Source organism: Chlamydomonas reinhardtii, chromosome 12 (assembly GCF_000002595.2).
Source record: "Chlamydomonas reinhardtii strain CC-503 cw92 mt+ chromosome 12, whole genome shotgun sequence".
Classification (NCBI taxonomy): domain Eukaryota; kingdom Viridiplantae; phylum Chlorophyta; class Chlorophyceae; order Chlamydomonadales; family Chlamydomonadaceae; genus Chlamydomonas; species Chlamydomonas reinhardtii.
In genome coordinates, this window is record NC_057015.1 from 5,002,406 (window position 1) to 5,024,086 (window position 21,681).

General features: G+C 63.2%; 8 protein-coding genes across 9 annotated transcripts in view; 2 read left to right on the forward strand and 6 right to left on the reverse strand.

Moving 5' to 3' along the window:
• The window catches only part of CHLRE_12g526131v5 (uncharacterized protein), a 4,449-nt gene extending 759 nt beyond the window's left edge, over positions 1-3,690 (reverse strand). The window contains exons 1-6 of the mRNA XM_043068476.1: positions 3,536-3,690; positions 2,293-2,405; positions 2,033-2,180; positions 1,710-1,805; positions 543-597; positions 1-124 (exon numbers count right to left, since the gene is read on the reverse strand). The exon at positions 1-124 is cut by the window's left edge and continues 759 nt beyond it. Of these exons, the coding sequence (XP_042918568.1) occupies positions 57-124; positions 543-597; positions 1,710-1,805; positions 2,033-2,180; positions 2,293-2,399 (474 nt within the window). The 5' untranslated portion in view covers positions 2,400-2,405; positions 3,536-3,690 and the 3' untranslated portion in view covers positions 1-56. The remainder of the gene's footprint in view (positions 125-542; positions 598-1,709; positions 1,806-2,032; positions 2,181-2,292; positions 2,406-3,535) is intronic.
• Positions 3,691-3,920: 230 nt separating this feature from the next.
• Positions 3,921-7,082, forward strand: CHLRE_12g526150v5 (uncharacterized protein). The gene is made up of 4 exons (XM_043068477.1): positions 3,921-4,345; positions 4,624-4,977; positions 5,187-5,522; positions 5,702-7,082. Exons 1-4 carry the CDS (start codon positions 4,139-4,141, stop codon positions 6,308-6,310), a joined length of 1,506 nt encoding a protein of 501 aa, XP_042918569.1. The 5' UTR covers positions 3,921-4,138; the 3' UTR covers positions 6,311-7,082.
• Positions 7,083-7,084: 2 nt separating this feature from the next.
• CHLRE_12g526000v5 (uncharacterized protein) lies at positions 7,085-8,140 on the reverse strand. The gene has a single exon (XM_043068467.1). The coding sequence runs from the start codon at positions 8,048-8,050 to the stop codon at positions 7,871-7,873; it is 180 nt and encodes a 59-aa protein (XP_042918570.1). The 5' UTR covers positions 8,051-8,140; the 3' UTR covers positions 7,085-7,870.
• Positions 8,141-8,664: 524 nt separating this feature from the next.
• On the reverse strand, positions 8,665-11,540 carry CHLRE_12g526068v5 (uncharacterized protein). 2 transcript variants are annotated; one of them, XM_043068471.1, is made up of 5 exons: positions 10,908-11,540; positions 10,467-10,677; positions 9,986-10,252; positions 9,350-9,685; positions 8,665-9,174 (listed from the first exon to the last, which is right to left on the reverse strand). In XM_043068471.1, exons 2-5 carry the CDS (start codon positions 10,485-10,487, stop codon positions 9,001-9,003), a joined length of 798 nt encoding a protein of 265 aa, XP_042918572.1. In that variant the 5' UTR covers positions 10,488-10,677; positions 10,908-11,540; the 3' UTR covers positions 8,665-9,000. The 2 variants fall into 2 exon arrangements, with proteins under 2 accessions (XP_042918572.1, XP_042918571.1); XM_043068472.1 differs by having other exon boundaries at positions 10,467-10,701.
• A 1,060-nt stretch (positions 11,541-12,600) lies between these two features.
• On the forward strand, positions 12,601-14,947 carry CHLRE_12g526201v5 (uncharacterized protein). Its single transcript, XM_043068480.1, has 5 exons — positions 12,601-12,624; positions 12,917-13,071; positions 13,294-13,837; positions 13,981-14,065; positions 14,124-14,947. The coding sequence occupies exons 4-5, from the start codon at positions 14,060-14,062 to the stop codon at positions 14,310-14,312; spliced, it is 195 nt and encodes a 64-aa protein (XP_042918573.1). The 5' UTR covers positions 12,601-12,624; positions 12,917-13,071; positions 13,294-13,837; positions 13,981-14,059; the 3' UTR covers positions 14,313-14,947.
• An 18-nt stretch (positions 14,948-14,965) lies between these two features.
• Positions 14,966-17,870, reverse strand: CHLRE_12g526264v5 (uncharacterized protein). The gene is made up of 4 exons (XM_043068486.1): positions 17,339-17,870; positions 17,066-17,188; positions 16,129-16,407; positions 14,966-15,696 (listed from the first exon to the last, which is right to left on the reverse strand). The coding sequence occupies exons 1-4, from the start codon at positions 17,651-17,653 to the stop codon at positions 15,343-15,345; spliced, it is 1,071 nt and encodes a 356-aa protein (XP_042918574.1). The 5' UTR covers positions 17,654-17,870; the 3' UTR covers positions 14,966-15,342.
• A 165-nt stretch (positions 17,871-18,035) lies between these two features.
• CHLRE_12g526326v5 (uncharacterized protein) lies at positions 18,036-21,460 on the reverse strand. The gene is made up of 5 exons (XM_043068488.1): positions 21,231-21,460; positions 20,950-21,093; positions 20,367-20,555; positions 19,543-19,612; positions 18,036-18,900 (listed from the first exon to the last, which is right to left on the reverse strand). The coding sequence occupies exons 1-5, from the start codon at positions 21,425-21,427 to the stop codon at positions 18,694-18,696; spliced, it is 807 nt and encodes a 268-aa protein (XP_042918575.1). The 5' UTR covers positions 21,428-21,460; the 3' UTR covers positions 18,036-18,693.
• Positions 21,461-21,534: 74 nt separating this feature from the next.
• CHLRE_12g526388v5 (uncharacterized protein) overlaps positions 21,535-21,681 on the reverse strand; it is a 2,166-nt gene continuing 2,019 nt past the window's right edge. Inside the window, exon 3 of the mRNA XM_043068491.1 lies at positions 21,535-21,681. This exon is cut by the window's right edge and continues 1,527 nt beyond it. The gene's annotated coding sequence lies outside the window, so the exon portion shown is untranslated.

Genomic DNA, 21,681 nt, shown 5'->3' on the forward strand with positions numbered 1-21,681 from the left:
GCACCACAAGCCTACAGCACCTTACGCCCTTTCACCTCAGTCCAACAGCGCCGCTTTCACGAGCTGCCGCTGGCCGCCTGCTGGCCGCCAAACGCCGCCGCCTGCGCCATTGCGCCCGGCACTCCTGTAATGGGGCAGGGCAGCCCCCAGTCCGCGAACTTGAGGTAGATAGATGTTCATCTTGACGCGGTCCAGCGCGGCCTCCACGCTGTCCATCGCGGGACGAGCCCCGATCGCGAAAGCCTGAAGCGGGCGTGGAAGGGCGTGCGGTGCCTCAGGAGAGTAATGTGACATAGCGGGCATATCTCCATGGGAGTCTGCGCCACTACGCGCTGCAAAGTAAGCCCCGCCGTGCCGCGTCCCTGCCTCCCGCGGTCCTGCCCCCTGCTTCGCTCTTCCTGTACGCCCGCCCGCCCTTGCTTCCAGTGCCGGTGCCGCCCCTCCTCACCTGCAATGTACCAGCCATGTTATCGACGAAGTAGAGTTGGATGTTGTAGCGCACCTCCTCGCCGAAGCAGCAAATCACCCAGTCGTGTGCACACCTCGCAGCTCGCTCAGCGGCCGGAGGCTGCGGCCGTCAGAACCTATGTACTGGTGCTGTGAGGCCGTTGGGCGCGTGCGTATGTGGTCAGGCGTGCCGCAATGTATGGTGCCGTTGGCTGCGCGCACCAGCCGCGAACTCGGAGGGCGGGTGCGTGTCGCCGTGGGCAGCGCAAGCTGCAGGCACCGTGCGTGCCCGCTGCCGCCAGCGCTACCCCAATCAAGCAGGTCCTTTGCCCCGCGCACAGAGGCGGCGGCGCGGTCATCGCTCATGCCGCGTTATCCTGGGCAACTGCATGTTTAGCCTCCCTGCCATACTCAGAGCGGCGCACAGCCCATACGTACCGCCAAGACCGGTAGTCTCTGGGCTGCCGCCGCCGCTGCAGACGCAGGTGGCGCTGCCGGCACGCGGCTCCTGGCGTTGCATTGAACACTTACTTCGCCCCACTGCCGTGGTCCGGCACCGGCAGCTCGTGTGTGAGCTGTGCCAGCGCGCTCCTTGGGCCAGGCTGCCCAGTGCTCACGCCTCCCTGCCCCCAGCGAGAAGCAGCGCCGGCTCACTGCTAAATTGCATGGTCACCGGCAGGCGGTGCCATCGCCAATCGGCGCGTCATTCACCGCGGTGCGCGGGGGCCACGCGGATGGAGGTGCACGACATTGAGCGCCCTTCCACGTCTGGGTAATGTGCGTGGCTTCCGCCGTGGCATCCTCACACGGCGCGACTGCGCTGCTGACGCGGCTGCGACGCCCGCGGCCGGGGGCTGGGTCCGGCGGCGGCGCCGGCTGTATGTGCCGCCGCCGCCGATGCCGCTGATGATGCCCCTCCGCTGCCTCTTGGCTGCGGCGGTGCAGTCCGTCTGTGGCACTGGTGCTAGAGCCCAGACACATTGCATTGACACCGCAAGCGATGGCATACACGTCGATGTCGAGATCTGAGGTAGGGTCATAGGACACAGAAGCGTGTTGTGTGGGGCAGGTTCAATAGCATGTAGGCTGGACACAGCTCACAGATCGAGTGCCGATGAAGCTGTACGCGTCGTGCCCTGCTGATATCCCCGCTACGCCCTGCGGCGTCCTGACCATGTTGCCATTTGTCCACGCCGGCCTGAGGAGCCGTCCCACATTCCGCCCAGTCTAGTCCCACCCACGCCTCGCAGCCTTGCGCTCACCTCGGCCAAATGGCGCGGTTGCAAGTGCGGGCGGGCCGCCGGCGCGTCCTGGTCGGCCAGGTTGCCGCGAGCCGGATGACCTCGCGCGCCCAGCGGCTGCAGTCCAGCGTGTCGGAGGCAAGGCAAGGTTGCTGCAGGGCTGCGCCGCAATCAGCGGCGCGGTCAGGGGGCCGCCACGCTGGTAGGCGGCTGTACAGAGAACACATGGCCATTCCGCGTCTGTCAGAATCGCTCCGCCCATCTTCAGCCGGTCCGCGCCGGTACGGTCTGCCAATACATATGTGCCGTATGCAAGGTGTTCACAAACACCGTTGTGTACCCACCACATGACCACACTGCACCGCGCCACGGCTTTGCTGTGCTGACGCGAAGGCAAAGAAGGTATCACAGGTCAGCAGGCCTTCCCACCGCAGCGAACGCTCGTCCACTTTGCAACGTGTTGCAACTGCGTCGCGGCTAGAGTGGGCGTGCCTGGGCGGTCGCAACGAGGGGAATACGCTCCCTCCCACCCACCCTCTCGACCACACTACGCCACCAGCCCACCACCCTGACTCACTAAACTCCCGGCCCTCCCCGGCCGCACCTGAGGTCGTGCGGCTTGGCCTGGAAGCGCAGTACTGTTGGCGTGTCGCATTCGCCGCGGTGCAGCATCTCCCACTGCGCCACCCGCTGCCACGTCGCCTCGTTCATGCCTGCCTGCAACAAGCGGCCGTGGTTCTGCGAGGCACTGGGTCATGATGGCGAGGGTGGACCAGCTAGGCGTCGCACAGGAACCTGTCAGCATCAAGACGGGAGGCTTTCCCGCACTTCCGTAGGCAATTCCCCATCCCCAACGCCGTGCGTGCAGCCCGCCCCACATCTCACCGGCTTCCGCTGTCGAACGTCCTCCTGCTGCGCCTTCCCTCCTTCAGGCCTGTCGGCCGCCCTACAGGCACCTCCTCCTGCACCCGCCGCCCGTTCCCGTCTGCCCGCACCCTCGCTGCTTGATGGGCACCTCCACGCCCATCCGCGCAGCTGCTGCTGCTCCTCCTCCTGCCGCAGCTCCTTAGCACACGCGGCATCGTAGGGGAAGGGGACAAGCGCTGGTGTGCAGGACTGGTCAGCAGGTGCGGACATGCCGACCCGTGTCCGACAACTCCTAGTACCGCCGTCCGCGCCATGTGGTGTGCGCGTCGACTCCTTCCCCAAAGCTGCGCTGCCCTGCAACCCTCCTGCGCGCCCTCCAGCCCGCTCGTGCCCCACCCCTACACCGCAATGCAGCACACCGCTCCCAGTCGTACACCGCACAGCTCGGCACGCTCCGCCCCAGCTCCTGTCCCCTTGCCATGCCCCCGAGGACACTCACCAGACGCAGGTTTGCGGTGGACACGCGCACATTGCCGGCGCCATCTGCCCCGAAAGGCGAGGCTTTGCGCCAGTGGCTGCCACTGCAAACACGCCCACACGCCCACACGGCACCTGGCCCAGAGTGCTAGTCAAGCATGACGCGGCCGCAGCCCGTCTGCTTCCCCGGTGCAAGCCTGGGCCGGTCCAAGGCACATACCTCCACCAAAGCAGGCGGGCACAGGCTCCGTGCACAGCTGGTGAGGGACCTGCGCAACAGACTGGGCTGCCGGCATACAGCTCGTTACTTGCCTTAACCCCGAAGTCTCGGACTACATGGGCTCGCCCGCAGTACGACCTGCACCAGCCCAACTCCTCCCGCGCCGCCCTGAGCGAGCCCCTCACGTTACATTGAGCGCCAGGCCCAGCTAGCCTGCAAGCAGTGTTGAGCAAAAGGCTGGCAGCGGTGTTCCGCACCCCGTACCCCCCTCCCCCTGACGCACCCGCCAAGCCCAACGCCCTGGCTGCCTTCCAAGCCACCAGACACCACGTCTTGACCCAAAGTACTGCAACTAAAGAGGCGCAGGACAGGCCCAAGCCAAGGCGGAGGTCGTTCTCGACACTGGCTGTTGGCCTGTTCCATATGTCCACCAGTTACCTTATCATTGCCAAACCAGGTATAATGAAGCGTTGGCAGTGACTGACCTGCTTACAGGTCGACGCGCTGGTAGCATGGTGTTTGTGGGGTCCTGTGCGTACATCGCAGGAGGACATGGTAATGCTGCATGTATGAGCTAACGATACTCTGCCCTGCGCCTTCAGGCGGCCGTCTCCGGACCTCTGTGCCGTTTAAAAATGTCTGAGTTGGACTCCCTGAATCGTTAACCGAGGTTCTCAGGCTGAGGCAAAAGATGACAGAGTTAGATACATTACAATATGATCGAGCGGGACACAGGCCAGGGCATTTGGGACCCGCCTGTGAACATGCACGACACACTACTGGTCACTGACTTGCCGACCTACAAAATCGCGCGCCCAGAAGCTTGTTGTTAGGCTAGCCCTGCATTAAAAGCTTACTCCATACATTGCACCCTCTCTGCTGCAAGATGAACACCACCAGCTTCATTAAGGGCCCAGCCGTGAAAGCCGCGTGCATCGCTATCCTGGCGGGCACCGCCACGTTCGTGCTCGCTCGGCGAGGAGGCTTGCTACGGATCCTTCGCCGCAAAAGCGACTGTAAACCCAAGGACAAGTCATGCAGCGCGAAAAGCGGTATCGCGACTGTTTCATCTTCGCCCAACGACGCGGCCGCGGTGAGCACGCAAGGATTCTCGCTGATAGCAGGCTAGTCGCGTGCATGTTCTGTTGCATAGCACATTCGCGATTCGCTAGAAGTCAACATGTTCGACGGTTTGACCGTCCAGCAATTACCCCAGAGGCCCCGCTCGCCTCCCTGGTGCACACAGCGTCCACTACCGCGCACCCCGTTGCTCCTTTGCCTTTCCTTTCCCACTTTCCCACCTCACCCATTTCGACCTGGATATCGACACGGCCCTTTATTCCTCAACTCTCACCCCCTTGCCCTCACCAGGTGCCTTTGCGCGATGACCTGCAGCCGACGAAGGCCGCCGATGAGGCCGCTGACGCCACCTCCAGCAGCGGCGGTGCCAGCAGCCCTAGCGGCGAGCTCGCTCTGGCCGCCGTCAACGACAAGTCCAGCTCGGGCCCCTCCGACGCCTCCACGGGCGGCTGCGCCTCCTCCGCCAGCTCTGGCAACACGGCGGCCGGCAGCCTCAGCGGCACGGGCCTCTCCGCCTTCCGTGGGGACAACGCCGCGTGCAGCGCCACCACCGCTGACACCATCGCCACTGCTTTCCCCAACAATGCCAAGGAGGCACAGGTGGAAACCGTGGAGCGCACAGAGGCGTCCTGCATGAGTGACGAGGTGAGGCGCATACATACCGGTGCACGCGCGCACGCACATTGCTATGCAGGGCGCGCCGGGTGTACCGTAGTGGATACATGTTTCTGACTTGCCGTGCAACCGGCCCCCACGCACACTTGCCTTGGTCAACCCCCTTCGCGCTGGCTGACATGCCTTTCTCGCTCACCAGGCTCACTGTTGCCCGTTCAATGCCGCCTCCTTTTCCACAGGAGGTCAAGGCCTTCATCAAGCAAAACGGTCTTACGCTCTGCATCCCCCAGCGCGAGCTGGGCAAGGGCGCTTTCGGCCACGTGGAAATGGTGATCATTACCCTGCCTGACGGCACCACCGTCAAGGCCGCACGCAAGACCCTGCACGCGTGTGAGACCAAGGGCGCTGTGGCTGCACTACGCCGCATACTGAACCAGGAGCTGGCAGGGCTGGCTGCTGCCGCGGGCTGCGAGCACGCGGTGCAGTGCCTGGGCTACCGGCTGCCGACTGATGACGACGAGCGGGCGGAGCTGCTGCTGAGCTGTGCGGAGGGCGGCTCCGTAGAGAACCTGCTGGTGGGTGCTGGGCTATGAGGCGCGGGGCGGGTGCGGTGACGGCGCCTGGTTGGCGCATGCTCTGTACGGGGATTGTGGTTGCTTGACTGCGGCTCCTCTCCCCTAACCTGCCCATCCGTGCATCTCAATCTTTCAGCTCCTAACAGACTTGTCCCCACCTATCTGCTTTTTTCATGCAGAATGCGCTGGCCAAGGAGCACTTTGATCGCATTGACAACGCGCCCGAGCGCCGGCGCACCGGCAAGAACAAGGACAAGTATGAGATGCTGCCGTACCCCGGCAACACGCTCATGGATGAGGCTGACCTGAAGGGCATGCTGCGTGCCATGGCGCTCTTCATCAAGCACCTGAACGCTCGCGGCTACATGCACTTCGACCTGAAGCCCGCCAACCTGCTATACGACATCGCGCCTGATGGCAGCAAGGTCTTCCGCGTGTGCGACTTCAACCTGGCAGTCAAGACCGACAGCAATGGCCGCGTCGCGCGCGCCCAGGGCGGCACCCGCGGCTTCTGGGCGTGGGAGACGTACTGCCAGCTGGAGGGCCTGGAGGTGAAGCACCCCATCACCCGGGCCGCTGACGTGGCCTCCATGGGGCTGGTGCTGGCGGACGCCGCCGGGCTGCACTGCCTGGGGGGCGGGACCCAGGCCTACCTGGAGTACCTGCGCGACCTGCCCCGCCGCACGCCGCCCGCGCTCAAGGAACTGATCGAGTGGATGGTGGCGGAGGACCCCGCCGCACGCCCCACTCCGGACCAGATCCTGGCGCACCGGTGGCTGACGGAGTAGTGACGTGGCTATTGCGAAGGTGACGGGTTGCAAGTAGCTGTGATGAGACGGGGGGCAAGGGCGCGGGGGCACGCACGGCATCAGCGGTTCCCCCTGCACGGCATGGTTGCATGGCAAAGCTTGCAGGCCGTGGTGCGTCGCTAGGGCGATTGGGGTTGCATTGAGAACAGTGGCTCAATTGGGGACGCCATGCACCCACAGCAGCTGCAGGGGTATTGCACTTGACAGGACGGCTGGGCTTTCAGCTTTTATCTTGTGCTGTGCCAGTCTGTATGGATCCACCGGTTTTGTTTTGCATACGGCTCGTGCCAGCTCGTGCTGTCGTGCCTGGCCACAACCACAGTGACTTCTGCATGTTGGTTGCCACAAACGTGTACATGTGTGTCTGGGATCGTGCGTCCTTATATATGGCTCACGTAGCCTGAATGGTAATAAGACTTGATGACTAGCTGAGACTGCTTAGATTGCATTGGTAACAAGAGGGACGCAGTTCACGCGCCAGTGACTGCTTAGGATTTCCGTACGTAGGGTTGTGAAAGCGTTTTCCTTGTAAGGGGCCCGTAGGCCGGCAATCATGCAGGACCGCCAGTGAGGCGAGGTAGCGTAGTTGGCCATCGACGGCGATGCTGGACTGCGTGCCCGATGAGCTGCTAGTGCTGGCGGGGGCATATGAAATGTTGCGCACGAGCAGAACATTCCGGTGTAGCAGCACCGGAATGTCCGGTAACCCGTTAGGTACTGTTACATCAGGCTTGCGCAAATCTACTTCACTGGGGACTCATGGGTGGGTAACGCCGAAGCCCAGCTGTCTTGGCTGACCGTAGCTCTTCACACGCACACCATTCCTAGCGTGCCGCTGCTCAGTCTGCTCTTCACAGCCAGCCTTTCCAGCATTAGTCCAGCAGTCCCCTAGCGTCTCCGACTTGATTGAAGGTACCAGCACCACCAGCATCGCATCACCGACACGAGCAATGATAGATAGGTTGACCGCCACCTGCCACCAACAGGTGAATGTCACACAGCTCACACTCGACACAACCTGCTACAGCTGTGGTCTTCCACTGACCGGGGCCCAAAAGACGGCCGCTGTAGCCTACCTCCCCCATGAAAGGACCGGAGAGAGCACCATGTACAGTAACCAGCCAGCGCAGTACCTGAGCACACTTGCAACCCCTGCTGCCGCCTAGGGCAACCGCCTCGGCATTACCGTATACGGTACCATTCTCAGTCAATTCCCGCCTACACACACATACTGCGGGTATGCTTGTCATCTTCCTTTCACGCACATACACCTACACACAGCACGCGCACACACGTTTGCGTGCTGCCGCTGTCACAGCAGCGTACGGTTGCTGCTGATGCCCACAGGCCCTGCCCCGGCCGCTTGCTAACTCGCTCCTTGCCCACCACCAACCTGGCCGTCGACATGCCGTCGCCACCAAACCCTGCCCTCTTCCCTCCTGCTCCTGCTGCTGCGTGCGCTCTACCACTTCTACAGGGACATCTGTCTTGCCCACGCCTTGAGTCTAGATGCAACGGGCACCACAAGCCTACAGCACCTTACGCCCTTTCACCCCAGTCCAACAGCGCCGCCCTCACGAGCTGCCGCTGGCCGCCAAACGCTGCCGGCTGCGCCATTGCGCCCGGCTCTCCTGTAATGGGGCAGGGCAGCCGCCAGTCCGCGAACTTGAGGTTCATGTTCATCTTGACGCGGTCCAGCGCGGCCTCCACGCTGTCCATCGCGGGACGAGCCCCGATCGCGAAAGCCTGAAGCGGGCGTGGAAGGGCGTGCGGTGCCTCAGGAGAGTAATGTGACAGAGCGGGCATATCTCCATGGGAGTCTGCGCCACTACGCGCTGCAAAGTAAGCCTACCATGCCGCGTCCCTGCCTCCCGCGGTCCTGCCCCCTGCTTCGCTCTTCCTGTACGCCCGCCCGCCCTTGCTTCCAGTGCCGGTGCCGCCCCTCCTCACCTGCAATGTACCAGCCATGTTATCGACGAAGTAGAGTTGGATGTTGTAGCGCACCTCCTCGTCGAAGCAGTAAATCACCTAGCCGTGCGCACACCTCGCAGCTCGCTCAGCGGCCGGAGGCTGCGGCCGTCAGAACATATGTACTGGTGCTGTGAGGCCGTTGGGCGCGTGCGTATGTGGTCAGGTGTGCCGCAATGTATGGTGCCGTTGGCTGCGCGCACCAGCCGCGAACTCGGAGGGCGGGTGCGTGTCGCCGTGGGCAGCGCAAGCTGCAGGCACCGTGCGTGCCCGCTGCCGCCAGCGCTACCCCAATCAAGCAGGTCATTTGCCCCGCGCACAGAGGCGGCGGCGCGGTCATCGCTCTGCTGCCCATCCGTGCCTCTCAATCTTTCAGCTCCTGACAGACTGGTCCCCATCTGCTTTGTTCATGCAGAATGCGCTGGCCAAGGAGCACTTTGATCGCATTGACAACGCGCCCGAGCGCCGGCGCACCGGCAAGAACAAGGACAAGTTTGAGATGCTGCCGTACCCCGGCAACACGCTTATGGATGAGGCCGACCTGAAGGGCATGCTGCGTGCCATGGCGCTCTTCATCAAAGCACCTGAACGCTCGCGGCTACATGCACTTTGACCTGAAGCCCGCCAACCTGCTGTACGACATCGCGCCTGATGGCAGCAAGGTCTTCCGCGTGTGCGACTTCAACCTGGCAGTCAAGACCCTATGCGCGCACGATGAAGGGCGCCATGGCACGCAGCATGCCCTTCAGGTCAGCCTCATCCATGAGCGTGTTGCCGGGGTACGGCAGCATCTCATACTTGTCCTTGTTCTTGCCGGTGCGCCGGCGCTCGGGCGCGTTGTCAATGCGATCAAAATGGTCCTTGGCCACCGCGTTCTGTATGAAGAAAGCAGATGGGGACCAGTCTGTCAGGAGCTGAAAGATTGAGAGGCACGGATGGGCAGGTTAGGGGAGAGGAGCCGCAGTCAAGCAACCACAATCCCCGTACAGAGCATGCGCCAACCAGGCGCCGTCACCGCGCCCGCCCCGCGCCTCATAGCCCAGCACCCACCAGCAGGTTCTCTACGGAGCCGCCCTCCGCACAGCTCAGCAGCAGCTCCGCCCGCTCGTCGTCATCAGTCGGCAGCCGGTAGCCCAGGCACTGCACCGCGCGCTCGCAGCCCGCGGAAGCAGCCAGCCCTGCCAGCTCCTGGTTCAGTATGCGGCGTAGTGCAGCCACAGCGCCCTTGGTCTCACACGCGTGCAGGGTCTTGCGTGCGGCCTTGACGGTGGTGCCGTCAGGCAGGGTGATGATCACCATTTCCACGTGGCCGAATGCGCCCTTGCCCAGCTCGCGCTGGGGGATGCAGAGCGTAAGACCGTGCTGCTTGATGAAGGCCTTGACCTTCTGAGGCGGTATAAGTGCGCGAGGCGGGAGTGAGTGTACGCACGGGCAGATTGCTTGAGCCTGGTCAGGCAGGCACGCCAAACAGAGTTGTGGAGGATGCGCGAAGCAGTTTGCGTATACGGTATGCGCATACGTGTGTATGTGCGTGTGGAAGGGGGGCTGCACGGGGGGCTGCGGGTGTTCTAGTATGCGCAAAACACCCGCACCACCTCGTCTTGCAACATGCGTGTTTGGAAAGACATGAGAACGGGTTTGGCACAGTGTCTGTACGTGTGACGCGTATGTATGCGTGTGTCTCACCTGGTCGTCCATGCAGGCCTCGTCCTCTAGCTTTACAGTGCCTGGTGACCGTGCCCCCTTGGAGGCGTTAGGGCAAACATGACCGCTGTCGGTGCTGGCGTCGGTAGTGGTGGTGCTGCTGCTGTCCTTACGGACGACGGCGGAAAGGGCGCCATCGCTGGCGCTACCGAGTGCAGTGTCGCCAGAGCCGGCGGATGAGCCGCTGCCCGTGCATACGTCGGAGCGGTCCGAGCTGGACTCCAGCTTGGGGGCCAGCGCGGCGGCGACCTGCATGCTAGGAGAGGGAAGGAGGACAAGGTGAGCAAGTAAGATACTGGAGAGGTGTTCCCGACCATTTTGAGGAAAGGTGGTGAGCGGAATAATGGCAATCATAAGGGGCGCGGCACAGGGCAATGGGTCTGTGGGCGTTGCGGGTACCGGTAGGTGGGTCAGCGACCCCGTGACTGCTCGGCCGCTTTCATCCCGTACACACAGGTCTCACCTGAAGCGGGTTCGTATGCATGGGCAGTGTGTGCTCAGAAGCCGAAGCATGCAGCGAGCTGGCGGCTGCAGGGGTTGCCGAGCTGGCCGAGCCAATGGCACTGATGCTGCTGACGGTGCTGCGGGCGCTTGTGGCATCTATCGCCAGCGCTCGGGCTGGCGGTACCGCCGCTTGTGGAGGCGGCGTGAGGCGTCGCGTCGGCCGTGATCAGCTGCAGATCATTGCGCGTAAATTCCTGTTGGTGGCAAGCGGAATGAGGGAATGAGTGCGGGGGGAGTGGCGGGGAGGAAGGAGCAGGAAGGGAGGGGTGCCGCGTGCGGCAACCGACTGAAACCGCTTGACGGTCAAAGACAAACATGACTTTGGGCGAGGCGTGAACATCATGTCCTGGTGCACACTTCGGCCACGGTCTTCGGGAGCAGCAATAATCTGCGCGCTTACCGCAGTCGCGTCGGAAGGCAACGATAAAGCACTCGCAGGACGGCTTTTTGCCTTGTCGGCGCTTGCTTGGAGCTTACAGGAAGCTGCAACTTCCTGTAAAGCATACGCCAGATAGCGGTTCGTCGCCGAGCGAGCGCACCGACGACGGTGCCGGTGACAAGGGCGATAATGTTCTTTTTGACGTTCATTTGAGCGATCTATATGTGTGGATATATATAATAGGGGTAACAGGGTAAACAAGTCAGTTATGCAGCCCGAACTGGTGGAGGCTCACGTCGAGGATTTTGGTGGTCAAGTTCTGGAAATAGCCCCCACAGCTAATCATAGTTGGGTACTTGAATATCATATCTGCCATGGTTCAGCTTGACGTCGCTGAACTGATGAACTGATGAACCTACACGTGCTGCAGCGAAGACCAAGGGCAAAATTTAAAAGCATGATATATCTGCTAGTCTACTTGTAGACGCAGTTAGATGGCACTACCGTTAACCAATGCGCTACTTCGCCGAAACGACTTTGGCCCGGATCGCTTCGTGCTCGTTCCCTGCGAGAAATAAACGTCTCTAAGATATCATGGGAACAGCCTTGCGATAGTGAAAGTCAGCTGTCTCGCCGTCGTGACTTTGTGTTTATGGAGTTGGGGGAGAGCCAGGGTGTTGGGCATGTTGGGTCAGGTGTGGGGCATACGGCGAACGCTAGGGCTGGGGCTCGGTGGGGATACCAGTTGTGTGGAGGGACATGCCGCGGGCTGCGCAGAAGGGATTAGGGGGAGGGCTTGGGGCCGCGTGTGCAGAGTCTAGCAGACCGTCACGTTTGTGGCGTCGCTCGTGGCCTGGTCGGCGGTGAGGAAGTGCGGCACATGGTCGGAGGCGCTGGTAAGAAGGCTCAAATCTGCGGTAAGCGAGGTACCGTAATAGGTATAGGGCGCGCAGGGCTGCGTAGGGAGAATGACCACCTTGTGCAGTGGGGTGTGGGTTGGGCTGGAACCAGGCAAAGCTTTGCGAGGGCGGCTTGCAGCCGTCTCGCGTCCTGATGGAACGATGGAAACCCGGTTGGTCATGCTGTGTGGTTGGCAGTTTTATTGCATGACTGGCGCACGCCCAGTATCGGACACATGTCTCGCACTCCGCAGTGATTACGAGACATCTCCCCTCTCTCTTTCTACACACACACACACACGCGCACACACACGCACGCACACACACACACACACACACACACACACACACACACACACACACACACACACACACACACACACACACACACACACACACACACATGCGGTGTTTGTCAATACCTTCAACATATCTGACCTATTGATGGAGTGGCAGCCGTTGCGTACGGACCGTGGGCGGGCATCCGCGGGCGTCGGGCAGCGGGGCGGGGTGGTCTGAGGGGGCGGGGCGCCTCAAGCAGCAGCACTCACTCGCTCGTGCCGAGTGTGGCGGCAGGGCGACGAAGTGCAAATGCCGCCTCCGCGCTGCGCGACCGTTAAGGGAGCACATGTGCGCCTACTTCACCGGCACTGGTGGTTGCAGCGCGGCGGCCCCATGAGCATGCCGGGACCCACGCTGCTGGTCATGGCGCAGCCCTGCCACGTCTCCTCCACAACGCTGGAGCGCAGCCGCTGGGCGCGCGAGCTCATCTGGCCTGCGGCCGCCAACCAGACACACCCGCGTCCGATCCGCATCTCCAGCCGCAGAACCTGGCCGCGGTGAGTGCGGGGTTGCGGGGCGTGCACAAGACTGGACCTGGCGCATGTGTGACGGGTCCACATGCACGGGAACGGACCACAGCAGTTAGCAAGGCTGGGAAGCCGCGTGACATGATTAATGAGAATGAGAGGAAGACGCAATCTCAGTACACACCGGCATTTGCCACGCGGATGCCGTACCTGTTCCCAACTCTTCAGCCGCAACGTGACGTACCCCTCCTGACACGCCCATGTATGTGTCTCATGCACCACCTCGCCACGTGGGCGCAACGCCCGACGGCCACACCTGCAGTCGACGCCGCGTCATAGTGCGGCCCGGAGGCCACGCCTCTGCTGCCGCAGCCGCACAGCAGCGCCATGCAGGTGTCAGTGCGGAAGCGGACGACGAGGAGGTGGACGTGCAGGCGGTGGAGGAGGAGGGCGCGGTGGCGACAAACACCAGCAGAGGTAAGCGTGGCACGATAGTCGACAGCGGCGACGGCGGGGGTTAGGGTGGATGCGGGCTCCGGCAGTAGCACGAAGCCGAGGGCACGGAAGCGGCAGCGAAGGCAGTGAGAGCGAGCGGTGTTGGCCGGCATCCACTCAGCTCCGAGCTGCCACACGCACGCTCCCACTGCACCCCAACTCCCATTGCTCACAGCACCGGGCTCCACCGCTTGTCCCACACAGACTGCGCGAAGCCGGCGCCCGGCGTTGAGGGGGCCACTCGCCATTAGCTAGGCTCTGCCGCTCCTACCGCAGTCGCCGCAGTCGCTGCCGGCGCAGCGCACAGCGGCAGCGGCCTGCATACCGGCGGCGGCGCGGGCGGCTATGTCAGCGTTGGCGGCGGCGGCGGCGGCGGAGGCATAGGCGCTGTGCCAAGTACGGCGTCGCTCCTTGTCCCGCCCCATTATCCCCGCCAGCTCCCTTCACCTGCTGTCGCTGTCTGCCGGCAATGCCCATCTCGCCCTGCTGCTGCGCCGCGCCGCCGCAGCCCGCCGGCCTCTCGGGCGTCGGCGGCACCTGTCGCGCCTTCGCTGCAAGCGATTAGCAGCAATAGCCGCGTCCGCTGTCGAAGCCTCAGCCGTCCTCGGCGTCTGGCGGAGGCATCAGCGGCGTTGTGCACCCCTGGTGTGCATCTACCACAGCCGCGGCCAAGCGCACGGCCACGGCCTAGGTCGTGGACACGCCAGCGCCGCCGCCGCAGTTCGGCGACAAGGCCGACACGCCGCAGGTGCGCGGCGCCGGCAATGGCACGGGACACAGGGGCGGCCAGGCGGGAAGAGGGTTGGGAGCAGGGACCTAGGGTACCGGGGACTGTTTGCGAAGGGATTGTGGCACATTCACCACCGCCGTGGCACACCCATGACTCCACAGTCACTGCCCGTGTCGTGCCCCCACCCCCCGCGTCATGTTCCGCAAGATGGTCTACCGTCTACCACTTCCTTAACTAATCATGAATGTGACCCCCGCACCTCTGAACCCCACCCCACCTCACCTGTCCCGCCGCCCCGCTTCAGGCTCTGGAGATCGTGGTTCGTCCCGCGGTGGACAGCGTGGAGGCCGCGCTGGATCGCATCAAGATGAACATGAACCTCAAGTTTGCGGACTGGGGGCTGCCCTGCCCCATCACAGGACAGCCGGGCGCAGTGGCGCACGCGGCGGCGGCGGCGGCGGGCGGCCAGCATGCGGCCAGCGGCAGCTTGTGAGCGCAGCGGTGTTGGGCGTGCGGTATGTGTGGAGTGCTGAGAATGAGGGGGCGGAGCAGGATAGCGTGAGTAGGCCCGTGTACAAGAGCCGCCCAGGGCAGGAGTCTCCCGTCGGCGCGGAGAATTGCAAGCAGCTGTGGGCGCAACAAATAAAGAGAGGATGGCTACGTGGCAACGCGATGGCGCCGGCAGATAGACCTCTGGAGGCAGCTGCTATGGGCCCTTTGGCACCCAAACAGCGTGGTACGCGTATCAGGGACTGCTGAGCTAGCAGGGCCACGTTTGGTGTGCCGTGTGGGACTGATAAGGGTTGCAAGCAAGTGTGCGAGGAGTATAGGTACGTACGCATTTGGCGCTACCCGTGGCGGTGATTGCTTCTGGTGTATGCCTGTTCGTGTCGCACTGTCGCGGTGACTGAACCCGATGTAGGGCGGGGGCTGAGCACATCAGGCTAGACTCCGTTAGAAGCTGGCGGAGGGGAGTATGCAGCAGCAGGCGCAAGCTGGCACTGAATGGCGTGCGTGAGCAGCTCGGGGGAGTCAAGAAAGCTAGCTGGCTTTCGCTGGCATCCATCCCGCTGACGTTTCCAGTGAGGCAGAAGGCGCGTGGGCGTAAACGTGTAACAGAATGCTGAGTGAGCGAAGGCGCTGCAGGGCATTCTGGTGTTACATCGGGCGGGCATGTCCAAAGTCTTTGACGATGCTTCGACGGGGCATCCCGCCCCCGCCCATGTTCATGCGTCCAAGCACAGCGCTTCAGGGTCAATGCCGTACAGCCAAAACGTTCAGTGCGATACTCCGTGCTTGCCGTCTATGACCTTCATGAGGGCAGACACGTGCGAATGCATACACTATGCCGCAACATTATTGATTGCACAAAGAATGATGGAAACGGTCATGGGAGGCGTCACGGGCGTCACTTGGAAACCCGGCGAATGCACACAACACGCACGCATGCTGGCAGGGGTACGGCCGCGCTCGGCTCAGTTTAGCCGCGGTCAAGAGGCCGCCAACTGCCTTGCAGGCAAGCATCACGCGGCGGCCTTGGGCGCGGGCGCGGCGCCGCACGACACCACCACCGTGCCGTCGCCGGGCACGTCCTCCTCGCCTCCCTCGGCGGCCTCGGCGCGCGACTGCGCCGCCGCCGCCTTGGCAACAGCTGACACGCGGGCGGCGGCGGCGACCACGGCTGCGAAGCTGCGGCCGCGTGGGCCCGACGGCAGCGGCGGGGCGTTGGCCTCTCCGCCGTCGGCGTCAGAGGCGGCGCCGTAGTGGGCCTCATCGGCGTCGGCGTCAGAGGCAGCGCCGTCAGCGGTGGCGCCGTCAGCGGCGGCGTTGGCGTTGGCATCGGCGCCGGCGTTGGCATCGGCGTTGACGTGGGCGGGCTGCAGCAGATGCCGCCGCCATTGTCCGATTGCAGGGGCACACGGCGGTTGAAGAATGGGGGAGGGGCAAGGGGGGGGTTTCAGTCACGCGTGTAAGATTCTGCACTGCGAACCAGCGACGACAGCAATCAATGACAGCGTGCAGGAGCAGGATGCAGCCCTCCCACGCACCCCCAGGCATGGCTGGGGACGCACTCTAACCCACACACGCGGTCCGGCATGTGTTACAGGACACTAGCATGTGGGTGGGTGGGTGTGCGGCTAGGCAGGTAGGAGGGCCCATGCACAAACACGCACGCACACGCGCACACACACACGCGCACACACGCACACACGCACACACACACACACACACACACACACACACAATACGCGCACGCCCCTCACTCCGTGCAGATGACACGCCAGCAGGCACACACCATGAGAGCTCACCTGCAGCGCCACGGCCTGAATACTCGCGACCGCGTCGCGAACGGTGGTGGCCGCCCGCGCCACCTCGCTGGTTGACAGCAGGGCAAGGACCTCGTCCCTGCTGTTCTCGTTGAACATGGTGTCTACCACCACCATCAGCCCCGCCACCTTGCCCTTGGCGTTCATGAACGCCCGCCGTGCCGCCTGCTTGGCGGCATCCGACGGCGCCGCCTGCAGCTTGGCCGCCGCCTCGCGCAGGGTCTTGACCCTGTCCACCAGCGCCGGGTGTAGGGCCTGCACCTGCGCACGTGCATGCGTGCGTGCGTGAGAGGTAGGGTAGGGGGGAGGGCGAGTTACCAACCTCAAGTCCGAAGGGGGCGCAGGGGCAAGGTGAATGAGAATGTGGCCATGTAGGTAGCGACCGGACCCCTCCTTCCATTCAGGCCTAGTTCCTGCCCAAGCTGGCTCTCCTCTCGACTCGTGCTAAACACGGTGCACAGTCTATCAGCCGGGGTTGCAGGTTTGCGAGGGAGCAACTTTCCCTGTTGCCAGCAGCACATTGCCTAGTACCCAGCTGACAACCGTGCAGTGCTGTGGAAAGTGTGCAACCACGCAGTCCACACACACGCGCGCACCTGGAAACCAGTGAACCAGGAGTCGAAGATCGACGAGGAAGACGATGAGCCCGGCGGGATGGAGCGAGGAGGTAGGGGTTGACATGCGTGCAGGCGGGCGGGCAAGCGGGACAAGGAACATGGTTTAGGAGTGTGCGTGAGGCGGGAATCAGTTGGCAGGCATCATGACAGGTACTAACCCTACACAGCAGCAAAATCAAGGCAACCGGCACTTCGGCAGGAGTCGAAGTGACCAGGAAGTAAGCTCTTGCGGGGAACGGCACCCCTGTCTCGTCTCGTGACATGGCTGGAAGGCAATACCCCAAGCGCCCCAACCGCCTCACCGCTTCCGCCATGTGTACGTCGTGCGACCGCGCCTGCACGCCTAGCGGTCCCACGTTGAGCTCCGGGGGCTGGAGCACGCTGCTGGTGCCAGCAGCGAACTGCTGGCACGCCGCCGCAGCGGCCTGTGACATGTGTGAATGTGCACATGGGGGGTTGCGGTCAGCGGTGGCTCTGGAAGGGCAAATAAGCTTCCTGAGCTTCAATACTGCAGTGTTGCTTCATTGAGATAGCAGGCACCCGGTGCGATTTCAAAGCACACGTACCGTCGCGGCGCGGGGGATGGCCGCGGAAGGGCTTCCACCAGCCTGGGAGATGGCGCCGCTCAGCGCGGTCGAGTGGGCGTGAGCGGTGTCCTGGTTGTGCTCAAGCACGTCAATAACGTGCAGAATGTGCCTTTTGCCGCGGAGAAGCTTGCACAGGAAGTCGAGCCCGCCAGTCGCCGCGGCAAGGATTGGCACAGGCGCCGCGTGCCCACTGGCGCAAATGACCGCTACGTTGCGCTGATGGCTGCAGACGTCAAGGTTGCTGAAGAATTCTACAGACTCGCTCTTGCAAGACCTAAACCGACGATGCTGTAAGTCTGCCATGGAAACTATATATTAGCGATGTAGCTAATCGCTGTGCTGCAGAGGATTGTATGACTATACGAGCTTGCCAGCCAACTAAGGAAGTGACTATGCGCAGGGCATTAAGTACTCGCTCGCGTCCTCAGCATCCGTACGTGCACTCAAATGTGCGCGACCCTTGGTGTCCGCTTCGTGTGACCCTGTAGACCGGCAGCTGTAGAGCTCGCCTGGCGCTATCCAATGCACAAGAAAGCAAATTCTGAGCCATACCCTGCAACGGCTGGGGGGTTGCTGTTGTGCCGTCTGGAAGCTGGCGCCAATCGGCGGCCTTGCCCTCCCCTCCCCTCCCCGCCGCTGCCCTTCCGTATTCGCTGGCCCCCCACACCCTCGCCTATCAAAAGGTTCACAACGCTTCTTACAGACGTAATAGTCATGTTAAGGCAATGTCATCCATGTTCCATGCGCGCGCGTGCACTTGATTCTGTCGCCACGAGTCGCTCGCTTTGCGCCCCCAAAACTTTTACATACTCCATCGCCAGTGCATCTATCGCGAAATGATCAAGCAGACTAGATTTGTAGGGCGCCTGCGCGCGTTCACTGGCGAAAGCTGCTGCTTAACGGGGCTTAACTACTGGATCTTACTTCGGGCCTCTTCGACGGTTACAAAAAACCTTCATTGTAGCAGTGGACATACATACGGTTATCGACGTGCTTTACTAAACTAGTGTCGAGTGCGAATAAACCCGGCGGATCTGCACACTTTCACGCACATACACCTGCACACACAGCACACGCACACACGTTTGCGTGCTGCCGCTGTCACAGCAGCGTACGGTTGCTGCTGATGCCCACAGGCCCTGCCCCGGCCGCTTGCTAACTTGCTCCTTGCCCACCACCAACCTGGCCGTCGCCACGCCGTCGCCACCAAACCCTGCCCTCTTCCCTCCTGCTCCTGCTGCTGCGTGCGCTCTACCACTTCTACAGGGACATCTGTCTTGCCCACGCCATGAGTCTAGATGCAACGGGCACCACAAGCCTACAGCACCTTACGCCCTTTCACCTCAGTCCAACAGCGCCGCTTTCACGAGCTGCCGCTGGCCGCCTGCTGGCCGCCAAACGCCGCCGCCTGCGCCATTGCGCCCGGCACTCCTGTAATGGGGCAGGGCAGCCCCCAGTCCGCGAACTTGAGGTAGATAGATGTTCATCTTGACGCGGTCCAGCGCGGCCTCCACGCTGTCCATCGCGGGACGAGCCCCGATCGCGAAAGCCTGAAGCGGGCGTGGAAGGGCGTGCGGTGCCTCAGGAGAGTAATGTGACATAGCGGGCATATCTCCATGGGAGTCTGCGCCACTACGCGCTGCAAAGTAAGCCCCGCCGTGCCGCGTCCCTGCCTCCCGCGGTCCTGCCCCCTGCTTCGCTCTTCCTGTACGCCCGCCCGCCCTTGCTTCCAGTGCCGGTGCCGCCCCTCCTCACCTGCAATGTACCAGCCATGTTATCGACGAAGTAGAGTTGGATGTTGTAGCGCACCTCCTCGCCGAAGCAGCAAATCACCCAGTCGTGTGCACACCTCGCAGCTCGCTCAGCGGCCGGAGGCTGCGGCCGTCAGAACCTATGTACTGGTGCTGTGAGGCCGTTGGGCGCGTGCGTATGTGGTCAGGCGTGCCGCAATGTATGGTGCCGTTGGCTGCGCGCACCAGCCGCGAACTCGGAGGGCGGGTGCGTGTCGCCGTGGGCAGCGCAAGCTGCAGGCACCGTGCGTGCCCGCTGCCGCCAGCGCTACCCCAATCAAGCAGGTCCTTTGCCCCGCGCACAGAGGCGGCGGCGCGGTCATCGCTCATGCCGCGTTATCCTGGGCAACTGCATGTTTAGCCTCCCTGCCATACTCAGAGCGGCGCACAGCCCATACGTACCGCCAAGACCGGTAGTCTCTGGGCTGCCGCCGCCGCTGCAGACGCAGGTGGCGCTGCCGGCACGCGGCTCCTGGCGTTGCATTGAACACTTACTTCGCCCCACTGCCGTGGTCCGGCACCGGCAGCTCGTGTGTGAGCTGTGCCAGCGCGCTCCTTGGGCCAGGCTGCCCAGTGCTCACGCCTCCCTGCCCCCAGCGAGAAGCAGCGCCGGCTCACTGCTAAATTGCATGGTCACCGGCAGGCGGTGCCATCGCCAATCGGCGCGTCATTCACCGCGGTGCGCGGGGGCCACGCGGATGGAGGTGCACGACATTGAGCGCCCTTCCACGTCTGGGTAATGTGCGTGGCTTCCGCCGTGGCATCCTCACACGGCGCGACTGCGCTGCTGACGCGGCTGCGACGCCCGCGGCCGGGGGCTGGGTCCGGCGGCGGCGCCGGCTGTATGTGCCGCCGCCGCCGATGCCGCTGATGATGCCCCTCCGCTGCCTCTTGGCTGCGGCGGTGCAGTCCGTCTGTGGCACTGGTGCTAGAGCCCAGACACATTGCATTGACACCGCAAGCGATGGCATACACGTCGATGTCGAGATCTGAGGTAGGGTCATAGGACACAGAAGCGTGTTGTGTGGGGCAGGTTCAATAGCATGTAGGCTGGACACAGCTCACAGATCGAGTGCCGATGAAGCTGTACGCGTCGTGCCCTGCTGATATCCCCGCTACGCCCTGCGGCGTCCTGACCATGTTGCCATTTGTCCACGCCGGCCTGAGGAGCCGTCCCACATTCCGCCCAGTCTAGTCCCACCCACGCCTCGCAGCCTTGCGCTCACCTCGGCCAAATGGCGCGGTTGCAAGTGCGGGCGGGCCGCCGGCGCGTCCTGGTCGGCCAGGTTGCCGCAAGCCGGATGACCTCGCGCGCCCAGCGGCTGCAGTCCAGCGTGTCGGAGGCAAGGCAAGGTTGCTGCAGGGCTGCGCCGCAATCAGCGGCGCGGTCAGGGGGCCGCCACGCTGGTAGGCGGCTGTACAGAGAACACATGGCCATTCCGCGTCTGTCAGAATCGCTCCGCCCATCTTCAGCCGGTCCGCGCCGGTACGGTCTGCCAATACATATGTGCCGTATGCAAGGTGTTCACAAACACCGTTGTGTACCCACCACATGACCACACTGCACCGCGCCACGGCTTTGCTGTGCTGACGCGAAGGCAAAGAAGGTATCACAGGTCAGCAGGCCTTCCCACCGCAGCGAACGCTCGTCCACTTTGCAACGTGTTGCAACTGCGTCGCGGCTAGAGTGGGCGTGCCTGGGCGGTCGCAACGAGGGGAATACGCTCCCTCCCACCCACCCTCTCGACCACACTACGCCACCAGCCCACCACCCTGACTCACTAAACTCCCGGCCCTCCCCGGCCGCACCTGAGGTCGTGCGGCTTGGCCTGGAAGCGCAGTACTGTTGGCGTGTCGCATTCGCCGCGGTGCAGCATCTCCCACTGCGCCACCCGCTGCCACGTCGCCTCGTTCATGCCTGCCTGCAACAAGCGGCCGTGGTTCTGCGAGGCACTGGGTCATGATGGCGAGGGTGGACCAGCTAGGCGTCGCACAGGAACCTGTCAGCATCAAGACGGGAGGCTTTCCCGCACTTCCGTAGGCAATTCCCCATCCCCAACGCCGTGCGTGCAGCCCGCCCCACATCTCACCGGCTTCCGCTGTCGAACGTCCTCCTGCTGCGCCTTCCCTCCTTCAGGCCTGTCGGCCGCCCTACAGGCACCTCCTCCTGCACCCGCCGCCCGTTCCCGTCTGCCCGCACCCTCGCTGCTTGATGGGCACCTCCACGCCCATCCGCGCAGCTGCTGCTGCTCCTCCTCCTGCCGCAGCTCCTTAGCACACGCGGCATCGTAGGGGAAGGGGACAAGCGCTGTTGTGCAGGACTGGTCAGCAGGTGCGGACATGCCGACCCGTGTCCGACAACTCCTAGTACCGCCGTCCGCGCCATGTGGTGTGCGCGTCGACTCCTTCCCCAAAGCTGCGCTGCCCTGCAACCCTCCTGCGCGCCCTCCAGCCCGCTCGTGCCCCACCCCTACACCGCAATGCAGCACACCGCTCCCAGTCGTACACCGCACAGCTCGGCACGCTCCGCCCCAGCTCCTG